Source organism: Tinamus guttatus, unplaced genomic scaffold (assembly GCF_059628265.1).
Source record: "Tinamus guttatus ecotype Peru unplaced genomic scaffold, ASM5962826v1 Tinamus_guttatus_pri_ptg000397l, whole genome shotgun sequence".
Lineage (NCBI taxonomy): Eukaryota > Metazoa > Chordata > Aves > Tinamiformes > Tinamidae > Tinamus > Tinamus guttatus.
This window is the reverse complement of record NW_028288931.1, coordinates 3188015-3209273: the sequence shown is the minus strand read 5'-3', so window position 1 is coordinate 3209273 and position 21259 is coordinate 3188015. Positions and strand designations below refer to the sequence as shown.

Here is a 21259-nt window from a genome sequence, read left to right as displayed (position 1 = left end):
TACCAAGAGGCATCCAAGGTGATGCTGCTCCTTGAAACATGATAGACAAATCAAACCAGACTTTGAATTGAACTATAAGTTTTATATTAAAAAAATAAAAGAAATGCTGCATACCAGAACTGTTTTATGTAAAATTTAATAGAACCAGCAGTTACTACTTATGTTTGTATTTCTTGTGCTTTGATCTTTGTCCCTCCAAGCCACTTTTTTTCTTGTTCTTGTTCTTATTTTTCACATTGTGGGTTTCATAATACCGAACTCCAACTTTCTTGGAGCGCTGCTGCCTCTCAGCTCGTCTCCTCTGCGAACACAAACAAATCAAAAAGCATTAGCAAAACTCATGAGCAAATGCACATTATCCATAGCCAGATGTGTTTGCAATCTTCCAATGGGTACTCAGTGTACATAGAGTACTTTAAGGGAAATAAGATATAATTTCATACCAAGCATCTTTCATATGACTATATGGAATTTCAAGTCTCAAAGCTCTTAAATTGTATCAGGCAATCCATGCAAAAAAGCTAGCTCTACTCTTCCTCCCATTTTTTACTACAGGAGATCCCACTTACTTCTTTGGATGTGAGTTTCTTGCAGGGCTGTTTAGTCAAATGGTCATCATCCTCCTCCTCCTCTTCTGCTTTCCTTTTTCTCTTCTTCTCTGTGCAGCCTACAAACAACACAGGTCACATACTCCAGCACCTTCCAAAACCCCTCTGCTTGCAGAACTTGACTGCTTGTGTCACCACTCTGCCTATTTCAGCAGAGCATTGCTCTGGTGAATTTAGAATAGCTCCTTCCAAAATAGCAGACTTGTTCCTTACCAGAGAATCACTCAAGTTTTCACTACAAAAGCTGTCTGCAGCAGCAAGCTGCTTAGAGCCCTGTGCAAGCCTAGCAAAATAAATAAATAAATAAATCACTTGATCTCATCCTGCCAGAATTTGAATTTGCCTTCAATCATACTTGGAAACGGAAACCACAGACACTTGTAAGTCACAATGGAATCCATCACCATGCTTTTATCTCTATGCTTTTATACCATTCTAAAAACCCTTCCACACCATGTGGAATGGAAGTTGCTCAGACTCCAATCTGTTAGTTACACCATTTTGTTCAGAATTCAACATTTGTCTTCACTTTATCCTCACTCACTGACATAACAACGTATTATCTTACTAAAGAGAGAGGCATTCTGCAAAAAGGCTAGTGGAAAATCACCAGGAAGCCCTCAGGTAAGTGGCAGACAGATTTATATAGCTTCAGAGAAAGAATTTTTGGTCAGGAACTAATGAACTCTCTCTCCAACTCCCTCTCTTCTCTTGCTCTTAGGATTTCCAATGACGTGGATTATATCTTGGTCTCTTGGTTTACCTCTGTCTTCGTTTTCTTTGGGTTCTTCAGACTTCTGTTCTGATCTTGCAAATACTTTTTCATTCAGCTGTTTAGGGATTCTACAAGAAAGAAAACACGCAATGAGACAATGTCATAGTTCAAAACGCAGCCATCTCTGAGGAACAGGCACCTCCAAATCCTCCTAACAGCCTGCCAGCGAAGCCAGGCTGTGCACCTAGGAAACACACTCCACTCCTCCTCCCTCTGGGGTTGCTGGACTCGTGCAGACTTGTGAGGAGGGAGCTCTGCCAAAACGGAGCCTGCTCCATCCACTAGGATACACATGCACGAGCGTGGAGACCAAGGTGGCATTTCCAGTAAAACACCAGACTCGATCTTCACCAAGAACAAACACAACATCAAAAAGAGATCCAAGGAAATGCTATTGCTACTAGAGTACCAAGAGGTTTGTAATATACAGCCGAAGCAGCAGCTTTCCAAAGGCAAGAACGTTTTTGATTAGGATAGCAACTAGAAAACTTTATAAATAGTATTTCAAAAAACAAAAAAAGCCCTGCTGCTTATCCAGATTTGCAATATTTATAGCTAAACTAGAAATACGGGGGCAAATCTAACACACAGGGAACCGGTAGAGCAAGTCATGAACAGAATGCAACTACAGCAGAACCACATTAATTAGCACATTTTGTTTTTTTTCCCCTGTGGAATACATGAGTCACTGAGCAGAATTAGATACCTTATTGCTGAGAATCTCTTGGCTTTGGCTTTATCCAGGAATTTTTTGCATTTTGCAATCTTTTCCTCCAAAGCCTTAATAACTGCCTTGGAGCTCTCCCTGGCATCTTGCACAGCTGACTGTGATTCCCCCTCTATTGCAGAGTCTTGCTGTTGCTCGTTTTCCTTCTCTTCCTCCTCCTCCTCCTCCTCTGCAGGAGAATCGCTGTCTGTTTCAAAGCCTGACACATCTACAGGAACCAGGTCTTCTTCTGAGAACTCAGGCGCCACATTAATCCTCCCAAAGTTCTGCCGGACGTGTGACATAAGTTGCTTAATTTCACCATCCGTGTTGTTTTTCTCTTCTGCTGGCTCCACATTTGATGCTACCGGCTCGGAGATTTTCTCCTCCCTCTTATCCTGGCTTGTTGCTACTGCTTCTTCCGACACAGGAGGCTACAAGAAAGTGTAAAGGATATATTAGCCACAAGCAAAGTCTGACGCAGTATCTCCCTATTACACAAATATGCACTTTGCGTCTCAGGCATCTTGGATCTGCTATGTATTTTTTTTTTAAAATGGCATCAGCCTCCAGGAATGGAAAGAAGAAAGGGCAGAAAGTTGATCTTTAAGCAATTAGTGCCTTCAAATGCAGAATCCTAGCTGTTCCCACTTCATTTCATTTCTTGGTGGGGGAAAGGCGGCACAGGTCTGAAAGCATTATAAATAATTCCAAAAATTACTTTAGGAGTCAGAAGGATATGGGTATGACTGCACATAAAAACAATCCCTGAAAAAGAGCCAATGGTTAAAAAAAATGAGAGAGAGAGAACAATTAAAAAATGGACTCCCCCTCCGCCTCAAGTGTTAGAAACAAATCAAGAAGTTCTAATGATTCTGGATTAATCATAAAAGCAATTCGCATTTGGTTGCTGCACAGCACATCAGGCTGGATGTAATGAAATGTAATAGCAAAATTGGGTCTGACATTATTGCAAAACAGAGCATTCTCTAGCAACAGAGTCTCATGGGAGCAATTTTGATTTTATCTCTCTGGAAAAAAAGCACACTGAAGGCTGTGATAATTACTGACATTTCTGCTAGCAAGATGACTGTAAGATGGCTCAGTGTGAAGCAGAACACAGCTACCTGGTCCTCTCTGTGTACTTACCAAATTCATGTGAGTGCCACCTGAATAGCAGATTAAAGCAGAACCTGAGCTATGCACTGCCCAAGTTACAACAGTGAACACTAGTGAAAGTGTGTGAATATACTCAAGACAGATTCCTGTATTTGCAAAACAGGGATAGAGCATTAAATCACATTCTCACCTGGGGACCTGCTTCTGCATTAGGTGGCTTCACAAAGAATGGAATTCTGCCCCTCTGCCAGTCGTTGAGAACCATCTTGCTCACCGTTTGCACATCAGGCTCACCACCCTGAAAGAACCCAGTAATAGTTGTTGTCCACATTTGGAGAACTAAACATACCAACTTTGTATTCCCCATATTCCTGTCACTGAGTATGTGTTCGGTGCTGGACCATGGCCTGCATACCCTTTCCAACCTGCAGGTGAAAAAAGTTGTCTCACCTTTAGCAGTTTTCCAGTCCTAGAAGCAAGCTTCTCAAGGAAGTCTTCTGTATCCTTCCAGAAGTCAATTTTGTATGTCTTTCTGATGTACTCTGGTTTTGCTCTTTCCAACACTGCACTAATATGATCCTCAGGGCTCTTAATCTTTTCAACTTGAACCTAAAAACAAATGGCAGAAAGTCAGCCCTCTGGAACATCAACAGGGGTCTTTGTTCAAAAACCTCAAGTGCTTTAAGCAAGCCTATCTGTGACAAAAGTTCAGTTCCTATTCTTTCACCACTCCCACCCTCCTTTCAGATAACTTAAAATTTAGGAAGCGAAGAGTTTTTTTTTTTTCTTCTTCTTCTTTTTTTCAATATACAAATGTGGGACAGTTTCTGCACCAGAAATATTTCAGGGAGATGACCTAAGGCTCAGATGCCACCATCTCCTTTATACTATTAAATTAATTTAGCTTAATGATGAATCAAACATCCCCTCTGTGTAAAAAGGAACAACTGTACAGACTGCTCAGGCTTCTGGAGAGATACATTAAGTAACTTTCTGCTCTAGTAAGCATCCCTTTCTAAAGTCTACAATAAATAATAATCCCAAAGTTGTTACTTTGGAAGGTAGAAGTGCTTATTAGTGTCTCTGAACCCACCCTACTGACAACCATAAAGACTTCCCAGCATTTCCAGCAGCTACGTACCACTCCCTTCAGCACAATGTCCGTTTCTGTGTCTCCGGATGGATAAACTACACCCGGGCAGTCAATGAGGAAAATCCGCCGCATCAAGGTAATGTACTGCCACACCTGAAAGATCAACAGGCTCCATGGTACCTCCTTCCATCACAACTAGTGGTTCTGCTTTTTAAATGTGTGGTAACAACATACAGGAGGTATCTTAGGAACTTGGTATTACACTCAAAAACATGGTAACTCGAGCATATTTGTTAGCTAAGCAACATACGCTGCACCTTGCTGCTTACACAGCAGTTAATATTAGATTTAACATAGCAAAATATTAATTTGCATTGAAAATAGCATTCAGTCAACATCAGCCATCGTTACATAAATTCTGCTTCCTGCAGTGCACTCCCAGAATTAGTTTTTATTGCATATATAGGGATTTTTTCCTACCTTTGTTTCACCTGCAATGGGGGCCACACTGCAGACCTTCTTTGACCGCAAGGTATTGATCACTGAGCTTTTGCCAACATTTGGATAGCCAATGAAACCCACACTGATCTGCTTCTTGTCAGAGTGCAACTGTTAAGAGATAACACATCTTTTTAATAACTCAAAGAGAAAGACAGCGTTATTCTTCAAGCTCTAAACTTAAAGCTCAGCAGTTAGTTTTTAATATAAAGAAGATAGTAAGTCAGTTTCAAAGTATATCAGAAATATATAAATATATATATACACACACACACATATACATAAAAAGCTCCTTTCTATTATGAGAAATGTATAAGGGTACAACTAACAGATCATTCAAGAACTCCAAGTGTTTAAAATATTTCCAGATCCCTATTTCAAAAGGGAAAAGTGAACCCCTTGCATTCTTTGTTGCTGTAAAATTACTTGTGGATGCCCTAAGCTAGAAGCCATTTAGGTTGAGAAAGCAAGCAAATACAAACAGAAGCTGAAGACAGCAAATAATCTAACCAAGGCAACGAAGTGTCCCCCACAAGAAGATGACACTTAAAATGAAAAATATCTTAACAGAATACATGCAAGACATTAAGAAAGGGACATATTTCAGACCAGTCTTAGACATGGAGTGTTACTCAGAAGCATCAATGGGATAGTCTTTCTAGAAGAAACCTAGACCAGAGATTTGTGGTCAAAGTAACTCTTACTGGATCTGCTCAGTTTGAAAAACATCTCTCAGCAAGGAACATTTTCCATTTGCTCTCCAACGAAGGCAGCGTTCTAGAGGGAACTATTCACTAGGAGAAAATGATCAAAAACAACACACCCACACACCACAACACCACAAAGTTCTGTACCTTCCCAAACTGCCTTAAAAGTTGTATGAAGGCTCCTTTGCCAAAAGGGTTTGTGAGGCTGGCATGAAAAGCAAGTGTTGGATACTCCTGAGAGAGGACAGCAACCCAGCGCTTCTGAAGAGACAAACATAACTGAGTTAGGGATCCTGAGCTTCACATGAGTCCTGCAAGCAACTGACTGTGAAAATTACTATGTAAGAACCTTTGAAGCATTTCATCAACTTAACAGCTGAAGGCATCGACTTATTGTTTGTATAAAAGACAGAGTTTCCCAAAAACGCCTTCACTGCTAGCTAAAACTAATTATCTTAACAATATAAAACAGACCAGCTGTGGTGGATATGGATCTTAGAAGGACTAAGATTTTACATACTCTGGAGACATCAGCTGAATGGTTAAATCCAGACAGAGGAAGCAGAGAATTTGTGGCTGACAACTGTTGCTTGACTGAGCCAAACTTGGACAGTTTTACATTGTAATTGCTACTTTTATAGCAGAGAAGCAGAGAGTTCCCATTGACCCCCTGTTACATTACACTCTGAGAGCAGCATGAGTCCTGGCAATGGAATTAGAAGAGAAACTACAAAAGGAATAAGGAGTCCAAGGCGTAACAGAACTTACTGTAGCCCAAGTCGGAATAAGATCACATTTGTTCAAGACAAAAATGAGATGTTTCCAGTGTTTTTCCTTTTTAAGGTAGGATTCCACATGAGGGGAGCGAGTACCCATGGGATCTCTGGCATCAAGAACTTGAACAACAACATCCGACGAGTCTATCACCTGAAAAGCAACACAGAAAAGGACATTACAGAGGCTAAGACATCTGTACCTCCAGAAGCAAAACTAGTGATTTACTAAAAGACATCATTTAGCTAAAAGCCTTTATCCATGATGAACAACTGTTATTTTTCCACATACACACGAGGCTAATATTCACCAAAGCCTTGCTTTCCCTTCTGCTACACTCCCCCACAGCCAGGCTGGACAGCTCAAGAGTGTTTACTTGTTCTTATGCAGTAGCAGGACGCCCATAGTACTTGGGAAAGTAAAAACTGCACCAAGAGGGGTAAGTTAATTGCTTTAGTAGACAAAAACCAGTGTCTTCCATCCATTTCACGGCACTTCAATCCTGCCATTTCATAAAGGATCATGATATAAAAAGTGTTTTCTGGATCAATATGAAACACACAACTAGAAACCTGCTGTTAGCCCACTAAGCATCTACAGCAGGGAGCTGTCGTTTTATGACTTGCTTCAAGCCAAGTGAATTTGTTTCACAGCTATTTCCTGCATTTTTGGCAGCGTCTTACTGAGATCTGTTTTGTTCTATCATTCCCAGCACTTTTAGATCTAAAAGGGAAGGGTTTAAGCTACATTCAGAAATCCAGAGCAAGAACTCAAGCAATTTCACATCTAACTGCTACTGGTTGTATGCAAACTGTGCTCTTATGACCCCGATTCTTCCACAGTCTCCACTCCTTTGGTAGTTGGAGTGACTCAACGGGAATCAAGGAACAGAGCCTTCCAGAAAAGAAAACTGTCAATTTGCCAGATGTTTTTAGCTTGAGGAAACTTAAGGATATCCAAAAGGTTTATTTGTGGTGAAGCCCCAAGAATCCTAGAAAGGCATATGCTAGTCTCTCTCTAGATTATATTTTGGGGGATGTTTATCATACTAGGGCAAGAGCTCCAGAATGAAGTGAGGCAGAACCTCTACCCCCTCCTACAGCTACCTTTCCTTTCCCCCTCTTCTTGTTCCCCCACCTTATTAGTACTAGACCAATGCTTAAAAAAAAGGGAGAAAAAAAAAGTCAAGTATTGTTTCAAGCCAGCCAGCTCAATTAGGCTGACAGGAAAACAGCAGTTACCTATTTGGCACATTTCTGCATGACAAAAATGTTAATGTTTCTAGCCAACTTTGAAAATAAATTCAACTGTATCAACGGTTCCTGAACACAGAGCTGATCTATTACTAAAAGGCTTTCAGATCTTCTCTGATTGCTGCTGTGTGGAGTTTTCAACACCAAAGAACCATGCGACACACAAAAGTAGATGTGTGTCTGTTGTAAATCATTAAGTGTTGCCTACCTTGTAGAGCTCACCCCAGATTCTTCTGGACTGTCCCTTCTTAAATATTTCTTCTTGTGCTTCATCCCTGGAAGGGAATTACCAGAGAAATTAGCAATCGCAGCAAGAGTTACAGTGTCATCTTCTCCAAAGTCATTTGCAGGCACAGGAAGTAAGGCCCAAATAACAGAGAGCTAAGATTTGGCTATTTCTTTAACCCACCCATCTACAGAAAGATTCTACAAACACATACTGGTTTAGAGGGTTATATCTACACATTATTTGGTTTCCTGTCTAATGCAAAATGTGGGTTTGGGGATAGTCAGACACGCAAAAGTAGATGAATTACTAATGAAGGCTCCCATAGAAGCAACCTCTACCATAAATACATAGGAACAAAACAAGGTTATAAAATGCCAGTCAAATTTTGCTTGTATACTCCTCACATGCTCATATTCATATCAAGGGATGCCACTAGAAAACTTCTTCTTTTTTGAATAAAGATCAAGCTGTTCAGAAGCGTGAACAATAAACAACTTCTTGCTATTTACCTTACACCAGTGTCTTCTGTCACGAGGTCCCGGTCTTTGTCCTGATCATAAGTTTCTGTTGAGGCTTCTGCATTCTCCAGCAGAGACTGCACATCACTTGCAGAAAGAGTTGGTTTCTTCCTCTGCGATTTGGGGCCAAATGTTGTTTCAAATGTTTCTGTGTCAAGAATGTGAACTCTGGAGGTCTAACAAAAGAAGAGTTGGTAAAAAAACACAAATAAACTATTCCCCCCGCCCAGGCTCACAACATGCAGTGTGCAAGACCTTAGCACAGTGCTACTCTGCAAGCCCTGACAAGAGTTACAGGCATTTTCCTAACAATGTTTGAATTTTCCAACTTAATCTTTGAGAAACTAAGCGTGGATATTTAATAAGCAACAAAACACATTGCACTTGCCAGAACTACGCTTCAGTTCTTTCGCCGTGAACATCGTCAAATGCAATTAAGGCTCCAATGATGAAAATTTAGCTGCCATCTTTGATCATTTCTTGTTTTTCTAACAAGTGCACAAATCTCGCCAGATTCTCAGATTTTTGTCAAGGGTAATTACAGTCAAAATTGTAGGGTTTAATGCCTGTAATGAATGCCAACTTTTCTTGGAAGTGCGTATAATTTAAACTAAAAGGAGTTGTTTGTTTTTGCAATGCACATTCTAGTTTCTGATAAAAAGCTTACTTAAATTAAAGAAAAATGTTATTACATAAACCTGGAAAGTTTCCATGTGAAAAACATCTAGCAGGAGTCCAAAATAATAGTTCAGACATCACAAAAGAAGCCCAGTATTAAAAAACTTGATCTGCTTGCCATAAAGTTCACATGCAGAAGAATTTTTGACTCAAGATAAAAAGTACATACTGGAGTTCAAATTCATCACGTAAGAGCATTAGCAGGGTGAAGCTGGCTCAAAAAAAAGGTTCAAGTATGACATGAGCTATTAGAAATGTTAGAACATGAGGTGAGAAGCAGCCATAGTCGTCCTAAGCTGGCACTTTCCTAACAGAAAATGAGAATTCCTTATAAATAATACAGATCTTCTCACAAAATACAGGCAAGTAATATGCTATATCTCTGCCTTTATATTTGCTGTCCAACTGATAGGCTCAGGAACATCCTTCCCCACCCAGAAAAGGGGGTGATTTGCCCTAAATGATCCCCCTACTTGCAGAGGGTGTCAAAGAGCATTTCACCAAGCTGAGCACATGCAGCATCATCTCCAAAGGAAAGAAAATATTCACGGTAGCTCATGCTCATAACCCAGCCTTCATCCTACACAGATGAACAACACACACATGAGGTTTGATCCGGTCATGGAAGAGGGACATTGGCAACTTGCTTTGCTTCATCACCACTCTGTAAGGATCTTTCATGACAGTTTCCATTTCTTCCTGAAATTTCTGCAAGGATGATTGCTTGATCACGCGAGTGTTTCCTGCATGTAAAACATATACACATGCATATCTCTTGCACAGCACCACTCCCTGTGATAACTGTTTCCAAAGTCAAGGGTACACTAATAAATACCAAAACATTAGTTCTCCATCCAGCAACAAAAATACCAGTGACAAAAAACCGAGGGCACATACTGCACCTAACATACATAAGCCACAACACACACACATGCATACAGGCAAGCCCAAACATCCAAAGTGGACAAAACAAACACGCTCTAAAGCAGTGGGCAGAAACCCCACACTGCATGTTGAGGTACACACACAGGATGCTACATATCCCATCATCTTATATTGCCCTATACCCCAACCTATAGAGGCCCCTTCACTTTTGGTATCTGTCCTGGAGAGCACAGAGCCTGGACCCTGACACAAACCCACCCTCCAAACACAGAGTTCAGCAGTTTAAGCTTGTCAAGGCTGAAAGCTGAAAAACTCACCAAACCACTTAATACTGGGCTCCACTCTCGCAACGGTGCCTGGTGCCACTGTCGATTGATACTGCAGAGGTTTAATCACTTTGCCACGTTTGTTTCTGAGTGACAAATGAGAACACACGTAAACGCTCACGGGCAGCACCCATCCCTCTAGCAAACGCAGCTGCTAGACCAGAAGTCCCTCCAAAAGGATCCACAGAGCCCAATAGTCTGGAAAGGCTCCCTGGAATTGCTACGAGGGGCAGCGCGGCCTGTAAAGCAGAGGGGCTTCAACATGGGAACAGGAGAGATGGCGGAACCAGCGCGTGGGTCCCCATGCTGGGACGAGGCCCCCGGGGCAGAACCGGCCTCGCCACGGCCCACGCAGCAGCCGCCACCTCTGCAACCACCGCCCACGCGCAGGAGTTTTTGCTTTTCCCAAGAATTTCCAGGGCTTCCACTCACTGCAGATCCACTGGGCAACAGTTCCCCACACCCCAATACCCAGGGCACAACAACCGAGCACCGTTATGAGACCTGCCAGGGGACACCGCAGCGCAGTAACGCACCCTCAGACGGGGCAAAAGCTACCACGGGACGGGCAAACGCGGGTCTAACTCCCCCACAAACACCCCAGGCGCCACCCGGGAGCCCCATCCAACAACCCCCCTGGGTAAATTCCCTGCGGACGGCGCGGGCCGGCGGCGGGGCCGGGCGCCGCGCTCACCTGCGCTCCTTCTGCCGGTACATGTTGAGGCGGCGGATCGTGGCGCGGTCCCGCATGTTGTGGCCGCCCGCGCCCGCCTCGCGATCTGCGGAGACAGAGCGGCCTCAGGCGCGGCCCGGTTCCGAACCGCCCCCCGCCCGCCCGCCCCGGCCCCGCACGTACCGGGGTTGGTGCTGGCGCGGGACGGGTTCACCGTGCTGCGGCCCTTGTAGCGCGGCTTCACCATGGCGGCGCCGGGAGGGACACGGGGCGCAGCGGACACGGGCGGACACACGCGCCGCACCGGGACACGGCCGCGCTACCGGGACTTCCGGGGCCGTCCGTCAGTTCCGGCGGCTCCTCGCTTCCGGCCGCGCGCGCCGCTCCCGCCCCGGTTGCCCCGCCCCACCGGGGCGGGCGCCATGGCAACGCGCGGCGTCGCCATGGCAACGCCCCCCCCGGCTGTTATAGGGGTGCGCTAAGGGGAAACGGGGCTCCCGGACGCCTGGGCCCCTCCGGGTGACCCCAATCCGGACGCCTGGGCCCCTCGTTATCCCCCCAAGGGGGAATCGTGGATTCTCCACTGGCTCGTATAGGGTTGCGCTAAGGGGAAATGGGGTCCCCATCTCCTGGGCCCCATTCCCGGACGCCTGGGCCCCTCGCCCCCCGCCAGGCCCGTCATCCCCGTCGTTCCCAGCACGGGGGCCCGGGGCGGTACCGCAACCGGGCCAGGGCCACCCGCTCTGGCCCACCCGGAGCAGCGGCTGCACCCTGGGGTTTTGCTCCCCTGGGATTTGGGGCGTTTTGCCCTTAGGGCTCATGGTCCCTGTCCGGCCAAGTCCTCCCAATTAGCTGGGACTCAGGAGATGTTTTGTAAGATGGCAGGCTTCAGTGTTGGGCCTGTTTTTGTTAAGCCTAGGATTTCTGTTTTTCCTCTTAATGGAATTATCTGTGCCTTGGGCTTTTCAAAAATACACATTGATGTGGGCATAAAAAATTAATTCCAAATTGCAGATAATTGTTTAAGCTATCACACTTGAGGCTTATGTAGAAGAGTTTTCCCAGGACAAGTGTGTTTTCTATTAGGGTTGATATCAATCTGTCAGAAGATCCTTTTGATTTTCAGATTTTAGACTAAATAGTTGAGTAATACTTGCCCTATTCTCCCCCACTCCTTTTTTCATTTTCCTTAACAAAACACTCTTTTTATTGTTAACAAAATATCTTGGAAAGTGGCCAGAAAATTACTGTCTCTTTCTTTGAAAGAATAGAAATAGCTGCCTTCAGACATCGGGGGCTGCTGCACAGAACTTTTACTGGACCGGCCCCGCGCCGGGCGCTGGGTTTGTTGGCGTTGGCACCACGTGGCAGCGCCACTTTCTCCATATGGCCCCGTTGTGCAAACCTGAGCGGGCCGCAATCCTGCGTCTCCTAAAGGAAGACCTACACGGCTCTGTGCGTATGGGATTGCATTCGAATTGGGATAAATCCCCTCGGCCGCGCTCTCCTGGCGCACTTTTCCTGACCAGAATCATAGAATCATAGAATCATAGAATGCTTAGGGTTGGAAGGGACCTCTAGAGATCATCCAGTCCAACCCCCTGCACACACAGGGTCACCTAGAGCACGTGGCACAGGGCTGCGTCCAAGCGGGTTTGAAGATCTCCAGAGAAGGAGACTCCACAACCTCTCTGGGCAGCCTGTTCCAGTGCTCTGGCACCCTCACTGTCAAGAAATTTTTCCTTAAGTTCCTATGGAATTTTTGGTGTTTCAAATGACGCTGCGGTTGTTACCAGGCGGGATCGCGGCGCCGTAGCTGTTGATAACGCACGAAGCGGACGCCTTGCGTTACCATGCGCAGTGCGCCGGCGATGCCGAACCAAATCCCTCATTTAATTTCTTAACTTTTCTTTTCTTCTTTTCCTTCGTGTTCCATGGGCTCCAGCGGAGCGCTGTCCGCACCAGATGGGGCCGGGGGCTCCGTGATCCGCGCCAGCCCCAGCGGATCCACCAAACCGCTCCCGCTCCATCGACAAGCTGAGCCCGACCGCTGTTGAGCTGCGATCGTTTCGAGTTTTATGTGGCCTCTTCCTTGTCAAAACCCCAGTGAATGTGGTTATGTGATGCCATCAAAATGACTCATTGCCATAATTACATATGTTCTAAGGGGTTATTCCCATTGTATTATTAAAAACTAGTGATGTTTGATTTTTGGCAGGGATCGTCTTCCTTGTATGATCTACAGATTTTGTCAATTAAATGAAGGAAAAATAGATTTCCAAGACTTCAGAACAAGACTGGACTTGTACTCGGAGAAGTTTTTCAGTGGGGTATTGAGCTACTTTGTTTTATTTTAATAGGCAACATCAGCCATCTTACTCTCGCTGTTGCAGTGGTTCCCTGCAGAGTACAAAGGCAGAACTGGGTTTCTGAGCTGCCCTTCCAAACCTTCCAAAGCCCTGGCAGAAGATACCTTGGACTGCGTAACACCACGCTCATTTTGGCAACTCGGTTCCCCAGGAATCGGTTTTTGGGGATACAGCCTGCAGGAGGGGCAGGGCTGAGACACCACGAGGCTCCGTGACTCCGTACGAGAAGAAACAGGAGCATTCCCAGATCTCATTGCTCTGGATTTAGATATTCCTTTTGTGGCATGATTTTAATAGTCATGAAAGCGGGCTGCTTTTCTAGAAGCTGTGCAAAATATAGGCTGCACCATGTGTTTTAGGCTAATGTCTCTTTAGATCCCCTGTGGCCTTTTGCAGATGTGTCAATGCTGAAAGATAGGCAGGCGTCTAACCAGCCGCTCTGCTTTTGCTGCAAGTAACTAAATTATCTACCTGTTTGTCTGTTTTTTCCATTAGGGTCCTGCTGCCCTTCAAAAATCCTGGAGATTCTGGCAAACTACTTCATCTAAACTATAGTTTGGCATTAAGTTGGATATATTATCATGTGTATAAATGCCACTGGAATTATTTATTTATAGTGAATTATTATATATATACCTGGTATTTTTGTAATTTTAATAAAGTTTCTTTTTTTTTTTTAAGTGTTAGGCCTGACACTTCTTTCTCTGAAGACCATTGACTTACTATGAAATATCCCCTCTGATGTTTTCAGACAATATAACCCAAATAATAGTATTAAGAATAACCGGTTTCTCTGTACTACTATGTTTCCTCTAATCAAAACAAAGATTTCTTCTGAGTGAGAAATCATTTTAACATAAACATGAGCTAAAAAGTATATACATTGCCTCCATCTCCGTGGAGGTGGAAGGCTAGTAAATTATTGCCTGAGGGGTATGTGTGCACACATTCAATTTGACTGCACCAATGAAGAGTATGGATTGGTATCACACAGAGAGGGCAAGACCATGCTACAACCAGCGTGTGTTTGGTGAAATTTGTCTGTCTCAGCTCCTAAATCTCAGCAAATGAGATAGAAATTAAACAGTGCCAATGCCACAGTTGTAGCTGGAAATGCGATCTGCCTTTTGCCACCCGTTATGCACTAAGAAGTAAAAAAGGGATGTAAATTGCCTAGAAACCAACCTGCAAATTTGGGGTAGGAATCTGTCCAGTGGGTAAACATCAATTTGTTCAACAGTATAAATAAAGGCTTATTCTCGACTGTATAAATAAAGGCTTGTTCTGTGCAAATGAGTTTCTGATTATGGTTTATCTACCTTGCTGCCTATATATCTAGCAACTGTATGTCCAGTTCCACAAATAGGTCGTCCAACTACAGAACAGGAACCCCTGCAGAGCCCAGTAGCAACAATATCTTCATGCCAAGAGCTACACATTTAACTTCTGGATGGCAGTGGGTAGAAAATTACGTTAGAAGAGACTTTCCTACTGTCTACATAATCTTTTTATGAGTCAGGATTTTACCTCAGTGTTGCTGAATAAAGCAAACAAAGCTTGTTCAGCAAACCCATTTATTTATTTAAAGAAGCACATATTTTACAGTGATGCCACGGAGAGAACACCACAACAGATTTTATTTGGTGGGCTGAAAGAGAGCGTTCATGTGAGTTGAGATGATGTTCACCCATGTAAAGAAGTCTCAGATTTGGACTGTTGAGCCCAGCGTGCAAATCAAGTTGGTCAAAGACAAAATGCTTCTAAATTCGTAAACAACCCAGCTCTCTGGGAATGGAAATAAGCACAATTCTCAGGCTGATTAAAAGAAGAGGAGGAAGAAATTAGATTTTTTTTAAAAATATTTTCCTCCTAATTTTTCTAAAACAATTTCATTTAAAAATCAACCTTACTTTAAAATCTTGGATTTTCTTAATATATATTTTAAACTTTCCTTTGCCTTTCTCCTCCTTTTTTTTTCCCCTGTTGTGCTATGAAAAGGAAGAGAGAAGGGAAAAGGGTACAACAGAAAGGAGAAGTTCAGTTTTTCTAAAAACTCTAGCAAATTCTTTAAAATAAGTTGTGTTGATTTATTATAGGTAGTTTCATTTTGAAATATTTATGCTAATATTGACATGAGTTACTGTAGGGAATCCAGTCAGTTGGCAGAACCTTAGTAGTATAAAACCTTACTAATGCACTCTCTCTTCTCTTTAATCCCTGTTGAGAACTGGATTGAGATACTGAAGCAGGAGGGAAGGAGGAGTAGGGCATGAATTAGCAAGCTGAGGTTCATGAAAGGGTTACTGATTATTGCTGCTAAATAGCAGAAGGAAAAAAAAAAGATTCTGGTTACATGCAATGCCATGGCACAAACAAAATACTTATCTCACAGGCTAGCTGAGGCTAGAAAATAAAGTGAGATCTGATCTTTCGACTGGGAGGCCGTCAGGAATCGCCTGAACATGATCCATAAACAATTCGAAGGATGACTTTTAAGAACCTCTTTCTCTCCCTGCTTGGTATGCTGGTCGTTTATCATTGTGCTGAAATGGAATCCCCTTTAAAAGATATAACGGCTTCTTGTTTACTTAAACACAAAGTGGATGATGGGCTGAAAGGCTTTGCTGCCAGCAAGCAGTCACGGAGAGCTTGGTACAGCTCTGGAGCTGGAACAACTATGCAGCTCCCACATGCTGAACGAAGCCCAAGGAGCAGCAAAGGGAATAGGGCAAAGAGAGAGCGTTGCTGTCGTTTGCTAGAATCGTAAGGTCTGAATTCTCCGTAAGTGCACGATACGGCCCGCTCTTCACGGAAGAGCACCGGACTGGCCTGGCAGGGAAGGCAACTTGTCACCGAGGCTCGAAGCAGGGAAGGGGGCCCCCAAAGCGAGCGCAGCCGCCGTCCCCTTCCCGCGGGGGCTCCGGAGCCGCGGCCTCCCGGCACGCGCCGCGGGAAGCACGGGCTCACCTGGCTCCATCCCGCGGGAGCACGGGTCCGTTGCGGAGCTTTGCAGGAATTACGTGTATGCAGGTGTTTATATCAAGGAAGCACGTTTCGAAATGCAAGGGGAAGTGAGCAATATGCCCCTCGTTACACCGTCGAGGGTATACGTGGAAGGCAGCGTGATGTCCCCACGCCAGGCTTCCTAAGTCTCCATCCAGTGCAGTCTGCTCCTGGTCCCTCCGCCCGCAGGTCCGTTCCTGCCGGGAAGGAGCCTTGTGCTGGTCCAGGGATTCCAGTTGGTGACACAGGGAGCAGTAGTTTTGTCTAAGCGCGAAAGTCCAGGCTGCTCCTGCAGAGCCTGAGCCGTCTCCGCTGTCGCTCCCTCTCCCATGTGTTAGAGCGGTGTCTGGACAGACGGACAAGCCTGTCCCTGGCCCAGGAGCGGAGTCGCGGAGCTGAGACTGTCCGAGCAAAGTCACAGTGTTCAGGCAACCTGTGGTTTGTTGTAACCTCTCATTTTCTCAATTTGCTGCATGTTAACTGGATCCTTTAATGGGAAATTCCTCAGGGGGCTTATTGGAGCACAGCTGGGATCGAGAGCGAATTATGACAGATTTGTGGCTGCGATGCAGTTGGCAACGTTTCCTGGGACTTTCTTAAAGCTTTTCCCTTCCACGAGCGAGTCTCAGTCCGGTGGGACACCAGCCTCCATAGGGGCCAAGGCATGAACCACACACTCACGAAGCTGGTTGTCGTTTTGGTTTTTGTTGTCGTTTTTTAAATTTGAAATAACTTTTCGAAGCAGATTCAGGGCAGATATCACTGACCTCTTATCACAAACGTTTAACATGTATTCTCAAAGATGAAGTCATACAGCTTAAAACAAAAAATAAAGGGCTGGGGGGAAGAGAAGGGGGCTCTGCCGCTGCAGGCTGCAGCTTCCACCCTTTGCAAGGGCAGAGGTTCAGTCCCAGCCTGGTGTGGCCTGTGGGGCCGCGCGGCAGCGGCAGCCGCGGCGCTCGGGCCCGGCGCCCCTGCGGTCCCCTGGGCGCCTGCGGTCCGTGCGCCCGGCGCGTCCGTGGGTCACGGTGCGTGTGGGGCACAGCGCTCTGGTTCCGTAAAGCTCTCGTGTCCATAGCAGCAACCAAGTCTGGCGTCGGGCGACGGGCGGGCGGCTACTGGACAGGGCTGGCCGGCGTCGCGGGGCCCGCGGCCCCCCTCTGCTTGCCCTTCCTCTTCTTGGGGCCAGCCTTGGCATCTTTGGTGTCTTTCCGATTTCTGTTCCCGTTGGTGTTGTCTTGCTTTCCTTGCTCCTCTTTCCTCTTTCTTTTCCCTGCGGCGGAGCGAAGGGCAGCAGTGAGGCTCGGCGCGCGCAGCGAGCGGCGCCCGCCGGAGCTCCCGCGGATGCCGGCACCCCGGGCCGCCCCGCGCGCGCCCGCGCGCCCGGCGCACTCACCTTCGGGGCACTGGCTCTTCTGCACCGTGCACCTGCGCACCTCGGTGGTGGCCGGGCACAGCGAGGCGTCCCCGGACGGCGCCTGCAGGATCCTCCGCGTCCGGTCCTCGTTGCCCTTCTTGAAGCCGCAGAGCTTCCTCTTCTTGGAGCAGGGGCCCCAGGGCCCCCACTCGCTCATCTCACATTGCGCTGCACAGGGGAGACCCCGTCAGCACCGCTGCCCCGGCCCGCGCCGCCCTCCCGCCGCCCCGGCTGTCGCGTGTGTGCCCTCCAACACCGCCGGAGGAAACGCCAGGAGCGGAAGCGGGAAAACGGGCCCTTCATAAGTAGCAGCGCGCACCAGGGAATCATAGAATCACAGGATGCTTAAGGTTGGAAGGGACCTCTCGAGGTCACCTAGTCCAACCCCCTGCACACGCAGGGTCACCTAGAGCACGTGGCACAGGGCTGCGTCCAAGCGGGTTTTGAAGATCTCCAAAGACGGAGACTCCACAACCTCTCTGGGCAGCCTGTTCCAGGGCTCTGGCACCCTCACTGTTAAAAATTTTTTCCTTAAGTTCCTGTGGAACTTTTGGTGCTTCAGTTTGTGGCCATTTTCTCTAGTTCTGTCGGTGGCCGCCACTGAAAAGAGGCCGCCCCATCCTCCTCACTGCCTCCCTTGAGGTACTTCTAGACACTGCTCAGGTCCCCTCTCAGCCTTCTCTTCTCCAGCTGAACAGGCCCAGCTCTCTCAGCCTCTCCTCATAGGGCAGATGTTCCAGGCCCCTGATCATCCTTGTGGCCCTGCGCTGGACCCTCTCCGGCCCGAGCGGCGCTTACCGGGACTGCTGCACTCCATGGTGCCGTTAGCTGCGGAGTAGCCTTCGGGGCAGGTGACGTAGCATCGCCCTTTGTGCAAATACAACCCTTCCTTACACTTTGTGCAAAAGTTTCGGCTGAAACAGGACTCACAGTTCTCGATTTTGCATTCTGGGGAGAAAACACAAAGCTGTCAGGTCGCCTGCTGGGAGCAAACTGCGTCTCTGGCCGTCCTGCCGGTGCCAGCGCATGTGTTAGTGGGTCAATCCCCTTTGCTCTGCTGCTCATGCAGAACACAGCCCTGGGTTGCAGCCTGTAGAACCACCACAGCCACCACCAGCTCGAAATTGGACCAGGGGGAGATCTGGGCTCGTGTTCAGCCTGGGCATCAGTCAGCCAAGGTGGAAAAGTGCAAGGAATAAGATCCAGCGCCTACAGCTGCAGCTGTGGCCCCAGCAGAGGCTGCAAAGGAGCCAGGTCGGGCGGAAAGCTGGCCATGAGGTGGCTTGCACAAAGCTGCCAGGGAAATGATCACGTTTTTCCATGTCCAGTTTCCTTCCCACTGCTCAGGCCGAAAGAGGCAGCTCCAGGCCAAGGATCTCCTTCAGAGAGCTAATTCTTTATGGGGACCAGGCAGGAGACAGCAACGAGGGACATGTGCGAGTAGGTCCTGCCGCTGGCAGGATTTCCCTCCTGCTGCTGCCTCTTGGAGAAGGAGGATCCTAGTTCTCGTAGCAGTGACCCACGCGCCTGCAGGACGGCCCTATCCATGAGACCCAAGGGACCCAGCCCTGCATGGGGACTGGCCATGGGACATGGAGCATCGTCCTTCTCCGGCTCCCACGCGGGATGCCGCCTACCACGGTGCTCGGGCAACGGCACCGCAGGGGATGGAGATGGTTCCTGGGGGCGCTGATGGCCACGTTTCATCCTGCCCGACACGGGGCAAGGCACGGGGCACCGGTACTCACTGATGCACTTGTTCATGTCCGTGTTGCGAAGGCCGAAGTACCCCAGCGGACAGGAGGGCAGGCAGATGCCGATCTGGCGGATGTCGTTCCTCTCCAGCAGGATGAAGAGCTTGGGGGAGCATCGCAGGCACCCGTTGAACTCGGAGCACAGGTCGCAGCCTCGTGCGCAGCCCTGGCTCAGCTCGGTGCTAACTGCAACGCAAGAGAGAGCCGGCGCTCAGCACCGCGTCCCGCACCACCCTGGGTGACACCGTGTCCCCTCTTACACTACGTGTGCTCGGTGACACCAGGGACTGCGCTCAAAATAGAGATGTGCTCCCAGCGCCACAGCTCTGTCCAAGAAAAACACTCAATCCTGTGTCTTGAGAATTTTCTGCTTTCAATTATCATACGAAATGCTGCTTGTTTTGAAAGCGAGGGCAGTCTTTGCAGGCTAGAATGCAGGTTATTTTTATTAGCTTATTATGCAAGCAGCATCCTTGTTTATGGAGTGGCTGTTAAATGCCGTGTTTACTGGCCCTCAAGAGGGAACACGGCATGCCAGAGCGCTCGCATGCCCGGCTGAAAGGTGGGAAAACCTCCCTGTCCCTCCGGCACAGCCAGTGGTGACGTGGCTGCGGCTCCACGGGGTCCCGCCGGGGATGCCAGTGGCTCCGGGTGCGGAAAATGAAATGGAAAGCGCAGCCAGTCCCTGCCCACGCGGAGCGGATGCTCCGAGCTGGCTGGGGACCGCTGGCCAGGTCCAGAGCGTGGCCCCGCGTGGTGCCAGGAGCCCCGGCACATCCCCGTGCTCGGTGCAGCAGCATCACATGCCAAGCTCCCCATCTTCCCTCTGAGGTCAACACTCACCGCTTTAATATAAGATAACTTACATAAAACATAGCTTAAATTGTTTTTAATGGAAGCCAGGTGAAAAGCAGCTTGCATGAGTGAGAGCAACCCCACACGGCAGCTGTGAGCCTGTTAGCACAGGTTAATGCTGGGTGCAGCTAGCCGGGGTGATCGCACCCCCTCAAAGCGGGCACCTATAGGTGCTCTGCACCCTGGAGCTTCCTTGGCCGGGCTCTGGGCAGCCTGTGCACTAGGTGAATTCACAGAGGGGAGAGGAGCAGAGCGCTGTGCACGTACTTCGCCTTTGCCTCTTGCCCTTGAGCACTTTGCTGCTGCCCGTCAGATCCATGGAGCTCAGAAACACCACCGCCACAAAGAGTCCAAGCTGCATAGTAGCCCCCGCGCGGCAGCCCCCACGTCGCAGGGAGGACGGGGCCGCGGGAGCTCGCGCTGCTGCTGCTAGTGGGTCTCGGGCTGGATCAGGCGCGAGCGGCTGCGCGCGGAGCCTGGCGCTGGACCATATCCGCAAGCGGCAACGTGGGCCACGGGCAGCTCAGGTCGCGGGCCGCGTGGTTCTGCCACCAGCCCCATAGGGAGCACGGGGGGCTAGTCCCATCCGGGGGCTCGGGCTGGGGGTGCCCGCTGTGTGTCGTGTCCGTGTGCGTGCCCAGGACCTGGAAAGAGAACAGAGAACAGGGTGATTTTGGCAGATAGTTGACGCTCTTTGCATTGCTCCTGCAAGCACTCGGCTGGGTGCAAAAAAGGGGACACAAAAGCCTCGCAGCAAAGCTGAAGCAGCAGCACATGGAGGAGATTGCCCACCACGCTCGCCCACCACTCACTGCTCTGCTCAGCAGCAAAGAGCACGCCATTCCCATCGAAATGCGTGCAATTTTGCCATCTGCTGATGCCGCACATGTGCCAAAAGCATCAGTCGTTGCTCTGGGCCACGGCTGGGCAGTGAGCAGACGGCTGCTGTGCGCTGCCGAGCTCATGGGCGGCTGGTCTGGGGACAGAGCGGGACCTGCAATGTGCTGCGAGTGCCTTGC

At 47.9% G+C, this 21259-nt stretch overlaps 2 protein-coding genes across 2 annotated transcripts; both read right to left on the bottom strand.

Moving 5' to 3' along the window:
• Positions 1 to 120: 120 nt before the first annotated feature.
• On the bottom strand, positions 121 to 11120 carry GNL2 (G protein nucleolar 2). Its single transcript, XM_088531165.1, has 16 exons — positions 11026 to 11120; positions 10864 to 10948; positions 10161 to 10255; positions 9562 to 9701; positions 8272 to 8456; positions 7742 to 7808; positions 6275 to 6433; positions 5654 to 5767; positions 4782 to 4910; positions 4350 to 4454; positions 3659 to 3817; positions 3399 to 3506; positions 2090 to 2523; positions 1372 to 1451; positions 570 to 667; positions 121 to 301 (listed from the first exon to the last, which is right to left on the bottom strand). The coding sequence occupies exons 1-16, from the start codon at positions 11087 to 11089 to the stop codon at positions 155 to 157; spliced, it is 2169 nt and encodes a 722-aa protein (XP_088387291.1). The 5' UTR covers positions 11090 to 11120; the 3' UTR covers positions 121 to 154.
• A 6170-nt stretch (positions 11121 to 17290) lies between these two features.
• Positions 17291 to 20612, bottom strand: RSPO1 (R-spondin 1). The gene is made up of 5 exons (XM_088531027.1): positions 20508 to 20612; positions 19380 to 19571; positions 18430 to 18579; positions 17611 to 17799; positions 17291 to 17487 (listed from the first exon to the last, which is right to left on the bottom strand). The coding sequence occupies exons 1-5, from the start codon at positions 20599 to 20601 to the stop codon at positions 17330 to 17332; spliced, it is 783 nt and encodes a 260-aa protein (XP_088387153.1). The 5' UTR covers positions 20602 to 20612; the 3' UTR covers positions 17291 to 17329.
• Between the last annotated feature and the right edge of the window lie 647 nt (positions 20613 to 21259).